We start from the raw sequence: 21,593 nt of genomic DNA on the forward strand, positions 1-21,593 counted from the left end.
TTGTAATTTGAAGGATGAGATCATATTTTATTTCTCATTTTGAAACACTCAACTAATCCAATGGAATCATAACACGACGCCGCCCGCTCCGTATGGATGTGAACATATCATTTTACTGAAACAGAATCCATTTCGTAATATTAAAGTGATGCCTCATAATGTTCTTATTAGTCACAACAATAAAAGTTGTGCAGCTAAAGCACGAAAAAGGCAATCATTTAATGGCAAGGAAGGTCTAACTGTAGATCATAAACATTTAAGCAGTAGAGCGTGAGATGGCTTCTAGCCATAATCCTAATTGGGCTTTTTCCACACTTAACACGGGTATTAAAAACAACTGTTCCAACACACCAGGGGAAAAATAAAAAAAGAAACAAAAATCATCCTTACTTGCACGGTGTTTTCAGGTGTCAGTCCGCATAGTATGCAACAGCAACAGGTGGCGCTCAGGAAATCTTTAACAATTAACCTGCAGAGTTACAAAATAAAAATGTTAAAGCTTCACTAATAATGTCGATTGCTGTTGTTTTCCCTCCAGGAGTCGTATGTGTGGAAGATGTACCAGGAAAGATGCTGGGACTTCTTCCCGACCGGAGATTGTTTCCGGAAGCAATACGAGGACCAGTTGGGCTAAATACAGCCACCTTATCTGGTGACTTTCTTCAATCTGACCCAGACTGTGAACATGACTTCACTCTAGTGAATCGGAAAACTTGCTGATAAATGTAGCAAAAATGTAAGAAATAAATGACACGGAATTTGATAGGAGGCATCCACCTTGGTAGCAAAATGCCACGAAGCCACTTTTATGCAACGTTTCCTCGCCTTTTCACCTGCTCAACGAGAATTGTTTGACACGTGTGAAACTTGACATCAAATATTTTTTGATCACCACTGACACAGAAATGAGACCTCATCTGCCTTTGAAAAAAAAAAAAAAAAAAAAAAAAAAGCTGTTGTGGACATGACTTGTCACTTTATGATACACTTTAAATGCCAAAGTGCCTTTTGAGAATCTATGCAAACAAAAGAAAAAGTTGGCCCTCCTGACAGTCACGCTTATGCTAATTTTGTGGCATTTGTTGTATAAAATCTAGATGTATAAATGTTGCTCCATTTGTATTATCATGCCAGTCTTGCACTTATTTCCACAAAAGATGAGCCAAACAGAAAACAGAAAAAAAAACACATTGATGCCAAATCAACTTGTTTGATGGAAATTGACATTATAGAAACACATGTAGTAGTTTTGCATTTATTTGAATGAGCTGATGGGAACGAATAAAGTTAATTGAGGCAATAAAACATGACTCGTCACTTAAAGAAGCGAATCCCCTTTGATGGTTATAATAATGACTGATCTGATCAGACCCAAGATTTTAAAAAAAAGAAAGAAAAAGGCCGCTGATAGGACTCCTTGCAAACGCTTCCACTCAAAGGAGACATTGTGCCCCCCCCCCCCCACATTATTTATAACTGTTCATTACCATGGCAACCAGGGGCAGAGCTAGGGCACTGTGACTAGGCGAGGCGAGTGGCTACTTGTTCACAATTAAAGCGGAAGTTACATTTTCACCCATGGAGGGAGCACTTCATCACTGACCTGGCAAATTAGACGTCAATTCACGCACACATCTGCGCATTTCGAGCTTTCAGCAGACATGAGCACAATTTTAATTCCTCCCAAGCCACATCCAGCTCTGCCTAGCATTCAGCTTTGGAAGAAATAAAAAAAAAAAAAAGTTCCAAGTCAACAGTGTGACGACTGGACTCAACATTTTGAGGGGTGCTACCAAGCGTGTATTGGTGGTTTCCACTGGTTGCAGGTTTTTGCTTGTAGCTCCAATTTGTTTGTTTTTTTTCCATAATCTATGTCTCTGTGATGGTCAGGAGATCATGTTGTCCAACCAGTCCTCCAGGTCTTCCTCAGTCATTTCCGGCTTGACAGGAGTGGGCTCAGGCTGCACGATTTGGTTTTCTTTCGGCTCCTCCGTCTTCTCTTCTATTCGTACCTCAGCCACTGGGTCACAATCTGCGGATTGAGAGAAGACGCATAACATCGACATCAGCATTTTGCAGCCAAATAACTTTTTTTTTCCTCCACACTTTAAACCATTTTTCCAAAGAGAGTAGAGAGCAGTCCTGGAACTTTTCTCTTGATACTTGACCTCGAGCATACTAAATTGGTTCATCATGTTTGAACATCCTTGGTCTGAAAGAAACACAATCTACCATGGGAAGTTGAGCTACATCCATGTAGCGCCGGAGATCATGACGCTGCTCAACTCACACTCAAATCATAGCAGCATTTCAGAACATGAGGCGATTCTGCGACCAATTAATAACATTTGGTTAATTATTTAATTCACTAATAATTCTCGATAGTATGTACAAGCAAATGCAATAAAATGCACATCTGCATAATGGACTGAACTCATTACCATGCACAGTGCTAACCTTTCATCACACCAGTGCTCTCAACGCTGACAGACTGGCCTCCCGAGACAGGGCACAGTGGTTTCGCTAAAGTGAGCAGCTGGTCCAACTCTTCATCCACGTCGTCCGCCGAGGGTGGAACGGCACTCGGGGGAGCTTGAAAGTCAGAGCTGGCAACGAGGCTTAAAGTCTTGGTGGTGTTAAGAGCGGTGCGAGGGTCTTTTGAAGGTGCCGATGGTGTGAAAGAGGAAAGCTTGGGCATCTCCGAAGTCATTGTGGGCAGGCTGTCTGGTATTGAAACCTGCATTATGTAAAACAAGAAGATATGACCCCTATAGTTTCACAACCCTGTCTTAACACTCTGCGGGTTTAATAATCGACATGGTTGTCAAGCACCTGCACCACATTGCGCGTTTTCACTTGTAAGAATGAATAAGCAATTAAAAATCCTCATTTGTCCAGCAATGATTGAAAACATTTTGAATGTAAAAGTGTTCCAACAGCAGAAGTAATCTTGAGTGGTTTCACTGATCAAATCCTCTGTGTGTTTTGAAGACAAGACTTTCCCTAATCCTTGTCCAAACGATTTATTTGTATTGATTTATTTTTTTGTCTTCTCATAAAACTTTTAATCTCAGTGTGAGTCTCTGTTCTCTGAGTCATTAATCCTGTAAAGTGTATGATTCTCAAGAGGAAACAAAATAATGATGCTGAATGCTCCCCGCGTGCTGTTTAACATGCTACCTGGACTAGCTCAGGTTCCAGGTTGAGCTTCTGGTGAAGAGGCACTTCTTCAAGTCGCTTTGCCAATGCTGAGAGGTCCACAAACATGCTAGACATCTAGAACAAAAAAAAAACAACCTCTAGTCATCAAAATCTTAAATACATTTTGCTAACATATAAAAACTAAAATACACTCAGATGTATTTGAAAGTTGCCGCCGTCAAACTCCTAAACATGGATGCAGATATTGAGCAAACCAACGATGCCGTTCCAAATATGTGCACCATATATTATGTCATCCAGACGAATCAATGGCTCCCCAAGCGAGCAAAGTAGAGTATAGATTTACCTGACAGAATGAAAATGCGCCCTTCTCCCAGTCTTTTTCTTCAGAGAAGCGGAATTGAGTGAAGCAATCCCCTGAGAATAACAGGGAAAGAGCATTTGATTTAACACTTCTGCCATTCACAGAGCAAACGGATTCACCATCATAACATTTGTTAATTCCCATACCAAAAAAAAAAAAACAATCAACCTTTGCAAAGCAATCAACGGCGTTGTGGAAACAGTCAAGAATCAGACGCAACATGTGACACCATTTTGCTTCCAAAAAAAACACAACTGAGGGCTCTCGGAAGCGCATAAGCAGTGGGGTTGCGTTGTCGACAAGTCGGAAAGCTGCAGAAGCACGTTCATCCGTCAGAACCCAACTCTCTTTTTTTAGCGCCAACGGCGAATGGTGTGCGAATGGACATGCTGCAACGCATCACCCACAAGGACTATGAAACAAGAACACGCACTGGCCGTCGGGTATGAAGGGCTCTTCAAAGCTCTCGTTATAATTGCGCTCATCTCCACATCCGAAGCAGGAGTATGCAATTTGATGTCCAATAAACAGGTGGCTGGGAAAATTGCAGACAAAATCATTACAGAGCCAAATACATTGAAAGATGAAGAGGGAATTTACAATTGTCATTGTTCTTAAGCCTAACAAACTAGCAATCATGCCTACTTTTTTGGTTTGGCTGTATTTTAGGATCAGCAAGGGTTTAGGCATTCAATATGTATAATAAATGTGTGTAAATGTGCAATAATAGGCCATCACCACCAAATAAATCCCCGTCTTTGATTGAGGTGCACTCTATTAACAAATGGCATTTCTACCAATGGAGGTGCCATGAAAACAAATGAAAGAAGAAAAACATATTCTTTGACACACAAGTACATTAACGTAAATTCGTATCTCCGATTTTGCAGCATAAAATCGAATCCCATTGTTGTTGTTGTTGCCCCTTGAGACGTGAAGTGACTCGCCAACTATTAAGTACATCTAGAGTAGACGCAGCCAATGTTCTAGAAAGTCAACAGCCTGCAGGGAACGATGAGTGATTCGATGAAATGACCAATAAGCGCCTGTGATCATCATGAAAAAGACACTCTGCACGGCATTCGATTAAAAAAAAATAATCTAAAATAGCCTCATTCAGAACTACAACGGTGTTTATCAAACAACGGGTGCAAACAACATGGAGTCATTTACAGAGCGTAAGATGATGCACAGCTTGGTTTGAACAGAAGAAGGCACAGGCGGTTTGGTTTACAAACAGAGGACAAGAAAATAAGATTAAGCCCGAGACAAATGATGGCGTCCACGCTAATGCTAAACAGTCAGCAGGTGTACCATCAGGGCGGAGTCACAAACGCTGGACACGGGTCAGTCTGACAAACACAGATGGAGGCTCAGCTGGAGACCTGACAGTCGCTTGCAGCTTGCCCGGTGTGCTGAATATTGCGGACACGCTGCTTTCATGTGTGGCACTCGGGACCATCTGCAGTTGTCCTTGACTGCTTTCGCCATACAGGGAGTGATGGGGGTCAAAAAGGAGAGTCTGTAGGAGGGCGTTTGGGCTCTGGCAGAGAGAAAAATGAGGTGTGAAAAGAACTGTTTCAAGGTAACAAAGGCTGAAGATGGTCAGCTTCGCGTGACAGCGGGATGAAATCATTGAACAGCTGCTGGCGTACAGCGGGTCTGACGCAAAACTTAGTTAGTAGTTGCTAACAAGAACGACATTAAGTTAGCAATATGATAATTAACATTGCATTTCCTGTTCTCCGCTTTGTTGGGAGCATGTTGACATGAACACGACATGGAAAAACAGTTGAAAGCAGGGACGTCCTACTTGTCGACTAAGCTATTACGCAACAATGCCAAATCATGACACAAAGCGGTATTACAAATTCCATCCTGCCCAACGAGCAGAGCCACCCAACGCTTAGTCTGAAATCTCAGTACTGTCATTTTCAAATAATCAAACAAGGCATCGAAACTCAGCTTCTCATTTCACAGACAGCCCATGAAGTGAGTAAAACGTTGTGTCACTGAAATCCCATTATCATAACTTCTCTTAATAGAGAGACTCCTGGTTCCAGCATACAATGTCTCCAGGTACAGACACTCATTTCTCTTTTTTTTTTTTTTTGTTTGTATTTTTTAAAGAATCTTATGAAACTGGTTTGTGTAACAGGGCAAATGGGAAATCTGCGGTAGGATGGAAAATTAAAAAAGAAAACTCAACAATCAAGTCCCGTGTCTACTAATTCTCATCCTTTTCCCTGCACCGTCTCCTGGAGTCGGTGACTGGTGAACAACCTCCCTCCTACATTTTAGGAGCTCTCTGACACCCTGAACCTCATTCCATGGAAATATCAGCTCAGGTAGTTGGTAGGCACTGACATAACCATGGCAACAACAATCGTTTGTCAAACTTCCAAAAAAGACAAATGCTCAGGGAGGTGTGCAGAGATTAAAGTAAAATGAGTCGAGGAGAGGAAACGTGGCTGCAAATGAAAAAATAAATAAATAAAAATAATTAAAGCAAATAAATTGTACTGCTACTTTACTTTCAACAGTTTTATGATGGGCCCAGATGGTTTGTTTTTTCATTATTTCCCATCTGTAACACTTGGAGTAAACGACGAACACCCGCTACACGATTTTTGAGAAGGATTGATTCCATCTACATTTACTGGGACTGAGAACCACGTTATGTGTTATCGCCGTCATAACAAACAATGAGGGGAGGGGGACGACAGAAATTAAAAAAAAAAAAAAAAAAGGAAAAACTACAACGAAACTTGGTGCCAACAATACCTCCCTGTCACGCCTTTTTAACTAAAGCAATTAGAACAACAAGACATGGAGCAGAAAACCTTGTACACATCGATAAATCACTGCTCAAACTAATTGCAATTAAAGTCTTGAGTAAACCAGGCGGGGAAATAAAGAGAGCTGAAGCTATTTACTTTTAATGCTGATTGTGTTTATGTCAGTCATATCAGAGGAACCTCAATTCACTTGAGGCTTTATTCTCATTAGGAATGCGTTTTATTTGTATGCAGACTGTTGGAAGTCAGACGAAAGAACTTGGAGGATTCCTTTGAATTTAAATGTGAGAAAATTCTTTCTGTTGGATGCTTCAACGCAAAAATTTTTACCTTATTGAACGACGAGATAAGGCGGGATGAAAAACAAAAGACAGAAGGAACAATTTAAAGGGGAAGTCAACCTCAAATTTTTCTTTACAAGAAAATTTTCTATGCAGGCCCACTAGTAGAAAAATGGCGTTCCAATTAATATTGCGTTTGCGGAATATAAATTAAGCAGCAAAATCCGCTCTTTTTTAGCTATCTCATGGGGCGGCCATTTTGTCACTTCTGTCGACTGAAAGTGACATCACAGTTGCTCAGAGCTCAACTAACGACCAATCGTAAATCAGTTTCAGAAAACAGGTGCACCATTAGCAACTGTGATGTCATTTTCAGTTGACAGAAATTGACAAAATGGCCGCCTCGGAGATGGCTGAAAACGGGTGGATTTTACTGCTGAAGACGCATAGAACATTTTATTGCCAAAAAACTAAAAAACACACACACAAAATGAAGTAGTGAGCCGCAATAGTACGCTTTTCAACTTGTAAACAAAAGAGACAACAGATTATCAGTGTTTTTTCTCACACTCCAAGGAGACGGAATAAGAACAATGCACCCACTGACAGCTAAATAAAGACCTGGTACTTTGCCTTGAACAAGCACCAGAAGGCTAAGACAATTTTTTTCCCCACAAGGGCCACAGTACTTCACATGTGCGACAAATTCACTCAGATTGTTTTTCTTTTTAACAACACAAAAGGACACAAGTAAATGCCTGAGTCGGCTGAATAGATGCACATAAAAAACAAAAAACAAATGTCTCACTCATTGAGAGTTTGTATTTTGTTCCAACATGCATCAGAACAATGATGAGCTCAAGCATTTTGGATTCATTACACCCATTTAAATGATTAACAGAATAATCACCGACGTTGATTAATCATGAAAACAATCTCCATGAAATGATACTCCCAAAACAGAGTCTGAAATCCAACATGATATTCTTTATTATTCTACTGAACTAACAGGAATCAAACTCTACATTTGAGTTGCTGGGTTAATATTTATTTATATTGCACCAACAAACAAGTAAGGTAAATAAACTAAATATAGCATTACACACAATTTTTGTAGAAATAAAAAACTAGAAATGCAAATAAAATGCAAAAACTTACTTCAAGAAAATCATTTTTTCCCCCTCGTACCTTTGAAACTGAAATCCACCAAACAAAAAAAATATATTTATAAATAAAATAAAAACCCTAACGAATATGCGTATCACATATACAAGCGGGAATCGCTTCCGAAGCTATCAAATTAGCAGAGACGTCACCTCAAAAATCAGAAACCGCAGTCAATAAGTCGGCGGGGAGGCCACATTTTACTGGCGTCACTTCCAAAGCATTCATTTGTGATGGCCAACCACAATATTATCTTTAATCAGCCCTCATTGATTTTTTTTTATGAAAAAAAAAAGATGCATGCAAATGAAATGAGACATCTGCGAGCGTAAAATGATCCTCAAAAGTGCAATGCGTGCAGTAAAGTTCGTTGATGGCATAATAGTTGCTAGCATTGCATTCTTTTGTTAAATATGTTAATGTGATTACAACAAATCTGAGCCACCGACTTGTAGAACAAATTATACAATTTTAGTCATCACGTGTATGCATTATTCACTAACTGTGATTCTGCAAGCAAACAAACAAAGCGGTTAGGGACAAATAACCTCCTGGGTGATTATGATTGTCTCCTACTTAGGTCATCTTTGCGATTGTTGAAAGCTGTGAGCAACAAAAGCCAATCGTCAACCTCGTTTCCGGCTTTTAAATGGATGTCATTTATCTCAGCGTGACAAATTGCTGCGGCTGCTGTCTGCACTTTGGGTCCATGTCAAACCTGAATTATTGGTCCATCTTCAGGATGTATCAAAAGTCACAGCCGAATGTAACACTAAATGGAAAATCAGAAACAGGTGTAAAAACAAAAAATAAAAACAAACGTGACAACTGAAGGCATGACTGCTGTTATTTATCCCATAAAAAGGGAGCATCAATGTGGGAGCTGTGCATCGCACAAAGCAATTATCTTTAATTGAGGTAAAAGAATCCTGCCACCGAATGACTCATTTAGTTTTTCTTCTGAAAAAAAAAAAGTGTTGATATGGAATAATGGGCATTTGGAAATTACAAACGTTAGCGCTGACACCATTATCCGTTATTGGACCTCTTCGTGACTTCAAAGATTTTTTTCCGTACATCTGTTAAAATTAAAGCGCACCAAATTTCTTGTCAAGTCACTCATTAATGATACAGTAGATTGGATTTTTAGATTCGGGTCGTCACCTCACAGACATTGCGAGGGGACCCGAAGACGCACAAAGACACCAACACAGTTTTAAAAGAATGAACAATGAGCCACATTAAAAGATGAAATGGCTATTAACTTTGTGACTAAATCTGGGCACGGATTTTTCATCCCAGCTGAGGACACATTAACCAGACAGCAGGGGATATCTTACTGGGATGATGTGCTTTCAAAAAATATACATCATTTAACTACATATTTTAGGTCATATATTGGCCATTTTTATATAATTTGACCAATAAAGTAAAGATATACCCACTGAATTTCCAATGGAAAAACCAATTAATTATACTGATGAGTATTTGAAATTTTGCCATTTAGAATTCAATTCGGAATCACTGTTTCAAAGAGGAAATAATATTCTAATGAAATATCCGAAATAACATTTCATGATTTGCAGCCAAGTTTACGATTCGCAAATGGTCTTGGCAGTTTGTGCCACTGGAGAGAGTCCCATTATGTTATTGCAATACACCAGAGGGATCTGTGAGTTTAAATGCCAGGATGAGGTATGCATTTTACATTGACAAAATAGCAGAAAGAACTCAAAATCAAACAAATGGTGTGATTTCTGAGATGCGAATGAATTGTTTTCAAGTGTCGGAAGTATAGCATACGTTTTACCGTTACAAAGATTGTAAAAAGTCATGAGTGTAATAAGTAGTTCAGACAGACCCAAAAAAAAAACTAATAATAATCAGTAATTATTTATGATCATAAAATACAACCTGATGGCGTCTGCGTCTCTCTCTCTCTCACTCTCGCTCACCCTCTCTCACTCATATGAATAATTGCAATATTCTTCTAATGAACAAAATGTGTACTACAATACCGCACATACTCTAGTCATTTTGTGGAGACATCCAACATTGACTCCTCCTCAGACTCCTCCCTCAATATGCTTCACTGTACTACTTCTACTCCACCACCTCCTCACCTTTTCCTCCATCCTCTTCCATGTTGCTCAGTACCTTGGTACGGGATGAAGCTATCAGACGGGTGGGCTTTGGAATCAGCAATTTGGGTGAGGACAGGAGGAAAATATCCTTGCATGTGAACAAAATGCCGTAGTTGCAGCGTTGAGGATCGACAATGGAGTTAATAAAACTTTGCAGGGTGAGTGAAAAAAATGATTTTCTAAGCTCTCATTCTCTTCCAGAAGAGAGAAGACCTTGATATATATTCATCCTTCAACTGTTTTGTTTTTTTTGTGACTCCCTAGGACAGTTAAATCACAATTTGATGGGGACTTGGGCCGAGCTGCAGAAAACAGCTGTTGCATCTTGTCCCAGAAATAGACTTGGACGATTCAGCACGTTATGGCACGATAATGAAGAAGCTCCTTAGCAACTGATGAGGACGTGCGACGTCGGGATGACCAACCGGTATTTGACAACTGTGTTTTTCACCTCGTTGGAGAGAAGAGCGGGGATGAACAAAGTCAGCGACAGGGAGAAGGGGAGGGGACCAAAGAGCCGGCGAGGGAAGGTGTGAAGCGAACGCTAAGAGAGGGAATCAAAGCACTACAGTGAGAGGTAAAAAGCCGTAGGGAGTCAGAAACTCTGCCAGGCAGAAGGAGTAAAGAAAAATTAATCGACAATATCAAAGAACTGGCCAAGCGCCCATTTAATGCTGGAGGATTGTGTTTCGCCGACAAAGCCACGAGGGGTGAGTATGTATTCTGTTTGAAGTGGGTATTACGGCAGGAAATTCAACACGTGAACACTTCCCACGCGTTTAGCAGTCCAGTAGAATTAAATTTTCAATTTAAACATTAAAATATTGATTGTTGAACGAGCAGTTGGTGTTAAACCATTAAAAAAAATGCTGTCAGAGTGGTAATAGTTCGAAGTCGTAGTATAATTGATAAAGTCGATGTAGAAAATAACTTCACACTTCCTATAAAAGTTATAAATGTGATCATTAACCTTGGACGTCTATGAAGAATCTGTGTGACCGTGTCGTGCGTGTCTATTTTGGAGGGGCAAGAATGACTGAGTTGATTTGATTTTAAGTATAATTGAAGAAAAAATAGGAGGGTGGAAGACCACACGTCTCACATTGCATTACTTGAATTGTAAGAAAAACGACATGGGTGTGTATTAATACAGTCTGGATAAAGCAACAAGTGCCTCAATATTGAATTTTCCAACAATTGATCTGGCTTTCAGATGCAGTAAATTTATCTCTGTTGTCATAGTGGCGAGTGCACAGGTTGATTGTATCTACTGCCATCCAACGGAAGAACATTTAATTTGTTCTGCCTTTCAATGTGTGATAATAGAATAGACAAATTATCAAATATATATTTTAGGCCTGCAAAATATATTAAAAAAAATATGTATATCGGTATATGGACCCATGCATTATGCATATCGCAAAGACATGCAATAAGTTTCTTAAAGAACTGTATGGTTTTAGCCAATATGTTAAATATCGCAATGTCGCTGTATTCGCCAAATAAATCATGTGCTTTTCCAATATTGTGCATCCCTAATATATATTTTTGTATATACAAGTAACAGGGCAAATCCAACAATGCCAAGTTAGCTGTGTAGTTCACAATGGGTGAAAAGTAATGTTTTTGGAAGGAAAAGTGCTTCTTTTAATAGCGTAACATGACGTCATGGCAATTTTGATTTCACAATATCGTGATTTCACGTTATCGTTACATGCCTATTGTCATGGAAACTGATTTTTTTTTTTTTAAACGTGTATAGAAATTCAACAACAATGCCATCCACTTATTTCAGATTTTAAATGCAGTCAAGATCTCAAATGCCAGGTTTTTGTGATGTACAACAATGCCACCACTATGAACCATAGCAGAACTTTTTACACCATGAATGTGACCAAAAAAACTACACAAATTAACAGAAAACTAACAAGAAAATGTTCAAATAAACAACTTCTACCACTTAAAGCGCCACTTGTTAATCTCAAATTAAGTTCATTTGCTTTTAGTAGGCTTTCCTACTTAGATACTGTATAATGAAAACCTCAACAGGCGTGTGTTGACATCCACCGTACAGGATGACTTAAAAAAAAAAAAAAAAAAAACAAGGACAATTTTCTTATGTAATAAAAACACAAGAGGGTGCACAAAACTGCCCCTAAGTGAACCATTGGTAGGAAGTTATTTAAAGATGACCACGTGTAGACTGTTCTGTAGGATGGTAGTTGAAGTGTCTCTGATCAAAGCTGCCGTTTTTAGCCTCACGCCTTCTTCCACCGACTTCACTGTCATCATGAGCAAAAGCAGGAAAAAAAGTGACAGAGCGCCTGGGATGCTTTCTTTCCAAAGTGTTGCGATCAGGCATCACATAACAACACCGGAACAAATAAAATTAAAGCATATGATTGCTGCTATTCATATCAGTTAGGAAAGGTTTCTAGTTAGGTGAACCACCACCAACGTGCTAATGCAATTTCCTTTTGTCTCATTATGATTGAGCCTTGATAGGCGTCCATTAAAGGCCTCAGTAAACTACGGCTGCGGGGGAGGAGGATTGATCCACGTGCTAATGCGTATAGACAGATGAACACATTAAGATGTAAATAACGAGCCCAGTCAATAAGCCAACCCCAATCATATAGCTATGACACGCCTCAAACAAGAGGATAGCAACATGTGCGCATTCCCCATGGCAACAGCACAATCAACCCCCAGCAATGATCGGACAGAAACCTGAGGAGGTTAAAACCGCCTCTGGGTTACAAAACAGTTGACAGCAATTAACTCCTCCAGACGCCACACGGAGTAATGCGTTTTAATTTAAGAATCGCAGCGGAGCAGAACGCTCCTCTGCTTCATAAAAGCTTCTTCGGGCAACAGAAACCTTTGCGCACAAAATCTATTTCAAAAGACACTGCAATATTGGCACTGGAAATATTTCAAGACCCAAGGTTGCTTCCTTGATAATAGCCTCAGCCTTAGGGAAGCAATGAAAATGGTTTACAGCGTCCCTTTGTGAATCTTAGTGCTTGAAGTGGATGAAAGCACAATAAATCACCGCGCAACGATAAAAGTGCATTGAGTGTTTTGGGTCAGCAGCAGGTGCTACGTACTGTAATAGTCAGCCATGAGGCAACAAAAGTCAAAATGCAGTCAATTCAAATCACGCTCATAAAACATTTCTCCATCTCACGAGGACTGCAGGCACAGCTTCTTAATATTTTAGCTTGTTTTTAGAAATAAAATTAAAAAAATCTGACTGCATTATTTCGATATCATTTCGCTGCCCCCCCCCCACACACACGCACACAAACGCACACAAATTTTAAAATATTTCCTAACACTTGAAATGCGTAACTCTCAAAAGCAGGAAATGTGGCATCCAATTCCACTCTTACCAAAAGCCGCAATATACGGTTATGTAAACGTAGATTATATAACTCCCCAGAACATTTTAGGTCATATGTACCAGGTGTAAGGGCTACAGCATATTAAGTGATTCCAAAGCTTCAATTCGATTCAGAAACTATTTTCTACCATACCACATTTCACATCAGTAATGTCATTGATCAGCCAAAAAAAAAAAAAAAATGTCCACTCATAGTTTGTGAACACTAACCACACTTCATTTAACCTTTCCCAAGCTCCACGAAAAAAAATAAATAATGGCTCTTAATTCCCTTCAACACGGATTATCATTAGCAAGAAACCGTGTAGACATTCAGGTACCACTTGCTCAGGCGATGTGGGACCTCATTTTTTAACATTTAAATGTGTCATACAAGCTGCTAATGAGCAAGAATTTGGTGCGACTCTTGGTAGCAGGCCAACGTTCGACTTGTCTGATTCACTGAAGTTTGGGCTCGTCGAAAGTTTATTTTGGGACAGTCAATGCTAGACTGATGAAAATTCTATTTAAATTTGAATTTTCTTTTTCGTACATATGTATGGAAAGAATTAGAGAAAGAAAGAATTGATGCACAATGTCTTGAAAAATTATTCAAACCGCTTTCATTCTTTTTTCACATTTTGCCACCTTACAGCCACAAACCTAAAGGTTTTCTTAGATTTTATGCGATCAACCAGCACAAAATATCACATAATTGTAAAGTGGAATGAGAATGATACAAAATGTTTTATTTTTGACTGGATGGACAACTTCTGCGGACAGCAATTCAATTTTACAAATACATACAACTCTATTCTAGATTCTAGAATTGTTTTGCTTTTTTTGGTGAAAACGGCACCAAAACGTGGCAGTTGTCTCCAACTTTGGAATGCATTACTGCCCCCCACAGGACTAGAGTGGAACACAATTAACTGCAACTTGACATTTACAAACAGACTTGGCATGTATGTTTGTATGAATATTAAAGGAATCCATCTAGTGCCAATAATATTCAGCTGATTCCTGATTGTTTATTCAGAGAGTTGTTGATTCACACTATGATGCAATCAATCTTTGAACATTAGTGGAATCAGAAGATGAAGCGATGTTAGGTTCAGGTGTCTTTGGATTTTGGTATGCAGCGTCTCGTGACTTTATTCAATTTTGCAACCGCACAAATATTCCTGCTCAGGGTTTTAATTGCTCTTAATGGGCAAGCAGTGCGAGGAGCAGACAACTACTGGCAGAGATTTGTTGAAAATTTTAGGTTCCAGTATTAATCCTTTGTGGCAAAGCAGGAAAACTCTTATGATTTTACTAAACATAGCCCTTGTAGTAAAGGACAAAAACACTGTGGATCTACAGGATTGTAACAAAATATGTCTAATAATTTCACACACGCTCAACACCTCCACAATGCCATAGGTAAAGCTAAAACTCACCTGAGTGTCTTGGTAATTTAGACCGCAAAATCATGGCAAGATAAAGGGCAAAGGTTGCAAAACACTGCTCAGGACCATGTGTAGCCGGAAATACACAAGATCTGCACGTGTGAAAAAGTTCCAAGCAATGGAGTCACCTTATGACTTGGACTTTCTGCTGAGTGGAAAAAAATAAACCGATCACGCCTACATTTCTACAACTCTGATGCAAAACCTGCCGGTTCATTTGTGTGCTGAATTATTACAAAGCAGCAAAATGACGTTTTGATGCTGGATTCCTGATTTCAGGGTGACCTTAATTGGCTACAAAAACATTGCCTCCCACATACAATTAAGCATCCTCGAGAGAGCACTGGCCTCTTGTTGTACAGTATGACTAATCTGACAATGTGGGCAAAAAAAAAAAAAAAGACTAGAGATACTGTGCCGCACAAGTCGCGAGAGAACCTTTGCCATGTGCGCTTTAAGAGAAAGTCAGAGTTTGACGCATCATTGTAACACTCTCCAAACTATAAAAATAGCGGGAGACTAAAAATGCACAAAGACAGGATGAAATACCTCATAACTGACAGCCAATAATAACTTGGAATTCATATACAAACACATGCAATTAAAACTGCTGAGTTTAATTTATATAGTATTTACCCCAATATGGTAAAAACAAATCCCTTCCTGGTAGTTACGTTTATACTAACCGTGCGTAAAGACATTAATTAACAGTAATATAGGTGGCAAGTTATAACATGCTTGTGCACAATTTGCTTCATTATGATTTGTTTTATCCGCTTTACAGTGGGTACATCCTAAAAGCGGGCCACTCCAATTTCGGAATCAAAAAATTTTGCTCAGCTACAAAAGTGTAGGTCACCGCTGCGCTGAGATGACACAGAAAACAACTTTGGTCACAAATAGTTATGCAAATCAGAGGCAACTTGGCCTGAAATTCAGAATGAGGTCACCTCACTCCTCACTATAAATTGAGACCCGTTAAAAAAAAAAAAAAACAAGAGAGAGAGACAAGTGACTACAAAAACATACAAAAAAATATTTGAATTCAAATTCTCACAAGGCTTCAGCCTAACTTAATTATCACATTGCTCACAAATAATAAAACCAGAGTCGCTATAACTAGGTAAACAAAAATTATGAATAACTCTTTTTTGCGGTCATGTGAAAGCAGTGTCCATACAAGGCAATTAAAACGGTCCCTGAAGGCAACACACATTTCCTTTTCACTAATTGGGATTTCTCAGACAACCTCAGACATGTGCAGTCAGACTCAGTGGAATATTTGACACTGCGGCAATTTCCATTTGTTTATCTCTAGGGAAGCAAAGTAAGAAAACATAAATGTGCGCATTTTATTGCACAAGTAAACCTATCCGACAATTCAGTGATCTTTTAGTCCAATGTTTTGTTTTTGGTTCAAATTTTACCTGCAGTGCCCAAAAGGACATCGTAGTCGGTTCCTCTTTGCATAGGCATATCGTTGGTGGTTTCCTCATTCTCAGAGTTCTCATAACGGTCCCAGTTGGACTCCAGTTTCCTCCTGGAGAAAATGGTGCTGTGACCCTCTTCATGAGAATCGCCCGCAACCTGGTTCTGATAAAATACACAAATGAGAAAGAAGCGATTTACGTCACACCAAATTATAATTGGTCATTAAAATTCTGAAACATTTCAGATATGATCATTTAGTACACAAACCGGCAACTCATATGAGCTGTCTTAGCTGAGGGAAGTAAAATATTATCAACAATGATGTATGATGTATGTACACTCCAGCTCACTGCAACAATGAGAAAGGTAAAGATGGATGGAATTTTCTTATTAATCAAACTGAGGATACAGCTCGGATTGCCAAACTGAATTCGGAAACATTTTTGTCACATGATCATAAGCTTTCATTTGCATCTGAATCATCATTGCATGAGCAATTACTATCCAGGACAAATAAGCACTTCTATAATTGCATTTCTGCCTAAACAGCTAAAACCTGGCAGTTTAGTTTATCTTCTTCTCACAAAGTCAGCATGAAACAAAGCAGGGCTCATGTTTGCCTGAAACATAATAGGAGACCACGGGCTTGTAAGAGATGCCCGAAGGGGGATTTTTATATGATTGCAATCAAGGAGCCCATAAATCTCAAAGCAGATTTCTTTGATTGCAATCACTAGGCCCCTATTGTTCCTTTTTTGACTCTGCCATTACAACAACAGAGAAATTAGTTGACAGAAGCTGCCAGAGGAAATGAAGAACCCTCTCTAAGTCTAGCGTCATTTTCAAGGCAAACAAGGCCCATCGATGCTGTTTGAGCACTGAGTGATCAAATATGTACATAATTCAAGTGTTTGATTATTTAGCCTAAATCAAACTGGCAACATTTCCTGCATTACCACCACACTACAAAAGGCAGACCAGTGTGATTTTTATCAAATACAGAGGTGAATAGCGTTGAAAGAAATGTGTTTTGTTTCATTTAACATCATTTCAGGGTTGAAGGTGTAACATACCACGTGCACTCCTAATTAATCACTGGAGACTTTGTTTGGACGTGCCCGCATATTCTAGCTAGGCCCAATAAAAAAAAATAATAATAAAATAAATATATATATATATATATATATATATATATATATATATATATATATATATATATATATATATACACACACACACACACACACACACACACAGTAGGGCGACAACTAATGATCATTTTGTAAACAAATTATCTGCTGATTATTTTATCAATTAATATAAACATTAAGTTTGCATTCCTCTATTCAAAACAAGACATTATATCAAATTGACAGAAAAGTAAAGTCAGTCACTGTTTTGGTCCATAAAATGTCAGAAAATTGGCAAAAAGGTTGACCATTATTTTCCCAAGACAACGTCAATCGATTTGTGCTGATTTTTTGTTGCCGTTGTTGTTTTCATGAAGGACAACAGAAATCTGAGAGTATTTATTGTTGAAAGGCAGAGGATGTGCACAATTTTAACGTAAACAAGGTCACACAGTGATTAATCTATTTACAAAATAATTAGCAATTACTTGATAAGCAATTAATTCTTGATTAATCAATAAATTGTTACACCTCTAATGTACTGGAAAACCTTCTTTTTCTTTTTGCACTCTGAGATTTACTGCAGACCAGTCCAGGATGCACAGTAGTGTGTACACGTGTAACGGAGCTGCTTGTGACCCTGAACATGACAAGCGGTATAGAAATGGCGTGGATGAAGCATTTCATGATGGGGGGGGGGAGAAAAAAAAAACAATTCCCGTTGTGTTAATTGCTATGGAGACTGTCAACGATGCATTTGCATTGTAAAAGCCCGTGACATTCAAATGTACAAGGCCTGGTGCAGTGCAAGCTCCTTGACAAATACATATTAATAAACATTTTGAATATCATGTATTTTAGAAACACATAACCGATAAAGCTCTGTAAATGGGTGAAATGCACGTGTGTAAAAAATGGGTGCATGCGCAGGTGTACCTAATGAAATCAAGTGTGAGTTCGAAATGTAGCAGACTGTACAAAAGCACCCAACTTCATTTGCAATTCGTTCGCGATATTAAGAAAACATGCATGAGATTTTCAACGAAGACTGAAAAGCGGACTTATTTACCCAATGTTGGAATTCCGTTGCATGAGCATCTCCCCCACGCCCACGACCGCGACCGCGGTGGTGATCTTTTTTGCCCCTGCCGCGGTGATGGCCTCCTCTGCCTCTGCGATCACCCCCAAATTTATCACCGTCGTTTCCACCCCGGCCACCTCTTTTCCAACCTCCTCCTCCTCTGCCACTAGTCCGTCTACCTTCCATGACAGTCCACTTTGACAACCGGACGGCTTTACGTGTAGTACCAAAAGTTATGTGTTGGTGTTATATCGAACAGTGTCCCGCCAAACACGCAAAGCTGTGCAATAGGTTCCGGGGTCCAAATCGCGTGAGCAGAAGCGGTTCCGAAATTGAATGGATGAAATAATTCACAAATATTGAATCTGAATCTTACAGAATGTAATTTAAATAATGAGCGAAAATTATGTAATGGGCAAGAAAGTAAACAATCAATTAGTTTGTTAGTTTTCAATGCTTTATCAAATCCCGTAATCTGTCTGGTTGAGACAATTTTCAAACATACAAATAAGAAATAAGAAATAAAATATAAATAAATATAAAACTACGATACTAGATATACAGACAGACCCTCATTACCTCATATTATATACAAAATGTAACTTTCAAAAGCTATTAAATAGTGTTTATATTTTATTTATCTTTGTGTTTTGATATTTTCTTTCTATTTTACAGGACATATTTTATTCTCCATGAAGCCGCAGGGGAAACCTTCCAACTAATCTTTCAGCTGCCACCAGGGCAACTCGCACACCATCATGGATATCAATTCTCCAAACAGCACTTTTGACAACACAACGCATATCCAGTCTGCTCCTCATAGCCTTTGGGAAGTGATCACCATAGCAACAGTCTCTGCTATTGTCAGCTTGATCACGATAGTTGGTAACGTTTTGGTCATGGTATCCTTCAAAGTCAACAGCCAGCTGAAGACGGTAAACAACTATTACTTACTGAGTTTGGCTTTTGCAGACCTCATTATAGGAGTGCTCTCCATGAACTTGTACACAACATATATACTGATGGGTTACTGGTCCTTAGGAAGCCTCGCATGTGATCTCTGGCTTGCTGTGGACTATGTAGCCAGCAACGCCTCAGTTATGAATTTACTGGTGATCAGCTTTGACAGATATTTTTCCATCACAAGGCCACTGACTTACAGGGCTAAGAGGACTCCAAAGAGGGCCGCCCTCATGATAGGCCTTGCTTGGCTGGTATCATTTGTCCTGTGGGCACCGCCGATTCTGTGCTGGAAGTACATTGTAGGGGAGGAAAAGGAATCCGAGGACCAATGCCAGATTCAGTTTTTAACCGAGCCAGTGATCACATTTGGGACAGCCATCGCTGCTTTCTACATCCCAGTCTCTGTCATGACTATTCTCTATTGTAGGATCTACAAGGAGACGCAGAGGCGGACTAAGGATCTGGCAGAGCTGCAAGGACTCACAAGTGATCATGTTTCAGAGGGAGCTAAACCGCAGAAAAACATTATTCATTCTTGCTTCCATTTCACCAGAGAGAGGAGAGAAAGGAGCCAGGCCTCCTGGTCCTCCTCCAATCAAAGTAACGTTACAAAAACCACTATTAGGTCAGATGAAGTGTGGGTGAAGGCTGACCAGATCGCTTCCTTTAACAGCTACTCCTCATCTGATGAGGAGGAGCACCACGTTTCCATTGAGACCCCGCAAGGATCTTTGAAAGATAACAGTCAAAATGATAAAAACGGCCAAGCAACGGATTACGCGGAAGATCAGTATTTTTCAACCCCCTCAAAGAAGAGCAGCAAGAAGTGCATTTCGTATAAGTTCACCCCTGGGTCAAAGGGCAAAAAAGGCAGCCCTGCACCTGCATCTCCTCAACCTCGTGACGCCGAGCAGAAAAACGCCTCACCTTCCTCCTCCACAACCTCCAAACCCATGGATCCGGGCCTGAAGAACCAGATCACCAAGAGGAAGCGAATGGTGCTGGTAAAGGAAAAGAAGGCGGCCCAGACGCTCAGCGCCATTCTGCTGGCGTTCATCCTCACGTGGACTCCGTACAACATCATGGTGTTGATCTCCACATTCTGCGCCACGTGCATCCCCACGTCCCTTTGGCACCTCGGCTACTGGCTGTGCTACGTCAACAGCACCGTCAACCCCATGTGCTACGCCCTGTGCAACAAGACCTTCCAGAAGACCTTCCGTATGCTTCTGCTATGCCAGTGGAGGAGGAAGAGAGGTGAGGACAAACTATACTGGTGTGGACAGAACGCAAATGTCAACAACAAAATGACATGATGCTTGAGCCCAACTGCGGTTGTGTCGCCCATTTGTTCGCGGTAGGGGCTGAAGCATCCTGACTGCAACATGGTCTGCTCGTCGTTTGTAAACGGGGCATTAAGTGGGAAATGTAGAACCAGTTAGACAACGAATGTCCGCCAGAATCATGTCACATAAATTGCTTTTGTCATCACATTGCTCTTCCCTATGTGGTATATTGTGTGGTCGGCATGAGGTACTGCATGAAATGAGAAGAATTCAGATGTTCCACAGTTGTTAGATTACAAAATGACATTAAGAAACGGGAACAAGTTTATTTATTTTTTTATTTGGTGTTAGCTGTTATTTGTCTTCTTGCCACGTAAACTGACTATACTTGTGTATGGACTCATGAAGGCTGCATGTTTTGAAATGTGAAATTACTTTAAAACACGCACATGACATAATATAGGCTTGGAATTTAAAAATTATTTATCCTGTGAATGAGTCATTTACAGGAAGTGAAATGACTTGTATTATTATTGACCGTTTTTTTATTTTTCATCATAGTGGTTGCAGTGCATTTTTTTCCAAGGGCTAATCTCTTGATCTGCATTACTTCCAACAATGTTAATGACATCCGGTAGGAGATTGTAAACTGCTTTACTTGTTATTAACATTCATATGAAAGTACAAAAAAATATATATTAAATGTCAGGTGTTGAGATCTCGTCAAGACAACTACTGTATAATGCGCAGTATCTGTAACGCCTGGCTTGCAGTATTTTCTCTATGATTGATGTCTGATGCTGTATTAGAAAAAGAATAATTGCACTTTTCTGCCATTTAATGTCAAACTCTGTGCCTTCTGTTCCACTCGGAGGTCAAATGACATTTTGTGATTGGATCTGTGGTAATTGTCTGTGCAGTTCAGTGAAAGTGAATCTGTGTGTAAAATTTAG

At 39.6% G+C, this 21,593-nt stretch overlaps 3 protein-coding genes across 7 annotated transcripts in view; 2 read left to right on the top strand and 1 right to left on the bottom strand.

The window, feature by feature from the left end:
• Positions 1–1,415, top strand: part of ryr3 (ryanodine receptor 3) — a 66,195-nt gene extending 64,780 nt beyond the window's left edge. For all 4 annotated transcript variants that reach the window (XM_088285506.1, XM_088285508.1, XM_088285507.1 and 1 more), the window contains one exon: positions 539–1,415. In XM_088285506.1, the coding sequence (XP_088141632.1) occupies positions 539–634 (96 nt within the window). In that variant the 3' untranslated portion in view covers positions 635–1,415. The remainder of the gene's footprint in view (positions 1–538) is intronic.
• aven (apoptosis and caspase activation inhibitor) lies at positions 123–18,627 on the bottom strand. 2 transcript variants are annotated; one of them, XR_015840107.1, is made up of 7 exons: positions 18,380–18,627; positions 16,177–16,342; positions 3,509–3,579; positions 3,181–3,276; positions 2,458–2,737; positions 1,604–2,032; positions 123–469 (listed from the first exon to the last, which is right to left on the bottom strand). XR_015840107.1 is itself a non-coding variant. In XM_088285515.1 (6 exons), exons 1-6 carry the CDS (start codon positions 18,575–18,577, stop codon positions 1,887–1,889), a joined length of 957 nt encoding a protein of 318 aa, XP_088141641.1. In that variant the 5' UTR covers positions 18,578–18,627; the 3' UTR covers positions 1,242–1,886. The 2 variants fall into 2 exon arrangements, 1 of the variants encoding a protein (XP_088141641.1); XM_088285515.1 differs by lacking the exon at positions 123–469 and having other exon boundaries at positions 1,242–2,032.
• Positions 9,910–21,561, top strand: chrm5b (cholinergic receptor, muscarinic 5b). The gene is made up of 3 exons (XM_088285513.1): positions 9,910–10,071; positions 10,178–10,623; positions 19,067–21,561. Exon 3 carries the CDS (start codon positions 19,150–19,152, stop codon positions 20,668–20,670), a length of 1,521 nt encoding a protein of 506 aa, XP_088141639.1. The 5' UTR covers positions 9,910–10,071; positions 10,178–10,623; positions 19,067–19,149; the 3' UTR covers positions 20,671–21,561.
• Positions 21,562–21,593: the final 32 nt, after the last annotated feature.

This window comes from Idiotropiscis lumnitzeri, chromosome 21, assembly GCF_059441095.1.
Source record: "Idiotropiscis lumnitzeri isolate Australia: NSW breed Sydney's pygmy pipehorse chromosome 21, RoL_Ilum_1.0, whole genome shotgun sequence".
Classification (NCBI taxonomy): domain Eukaryota; kingdom Metazoa; phylum Chordata; class Actinopteri; order Syngnathiformes; family Syngnathidae; genus Idiotropiscis; species Idiotropiscis lumnitzeri.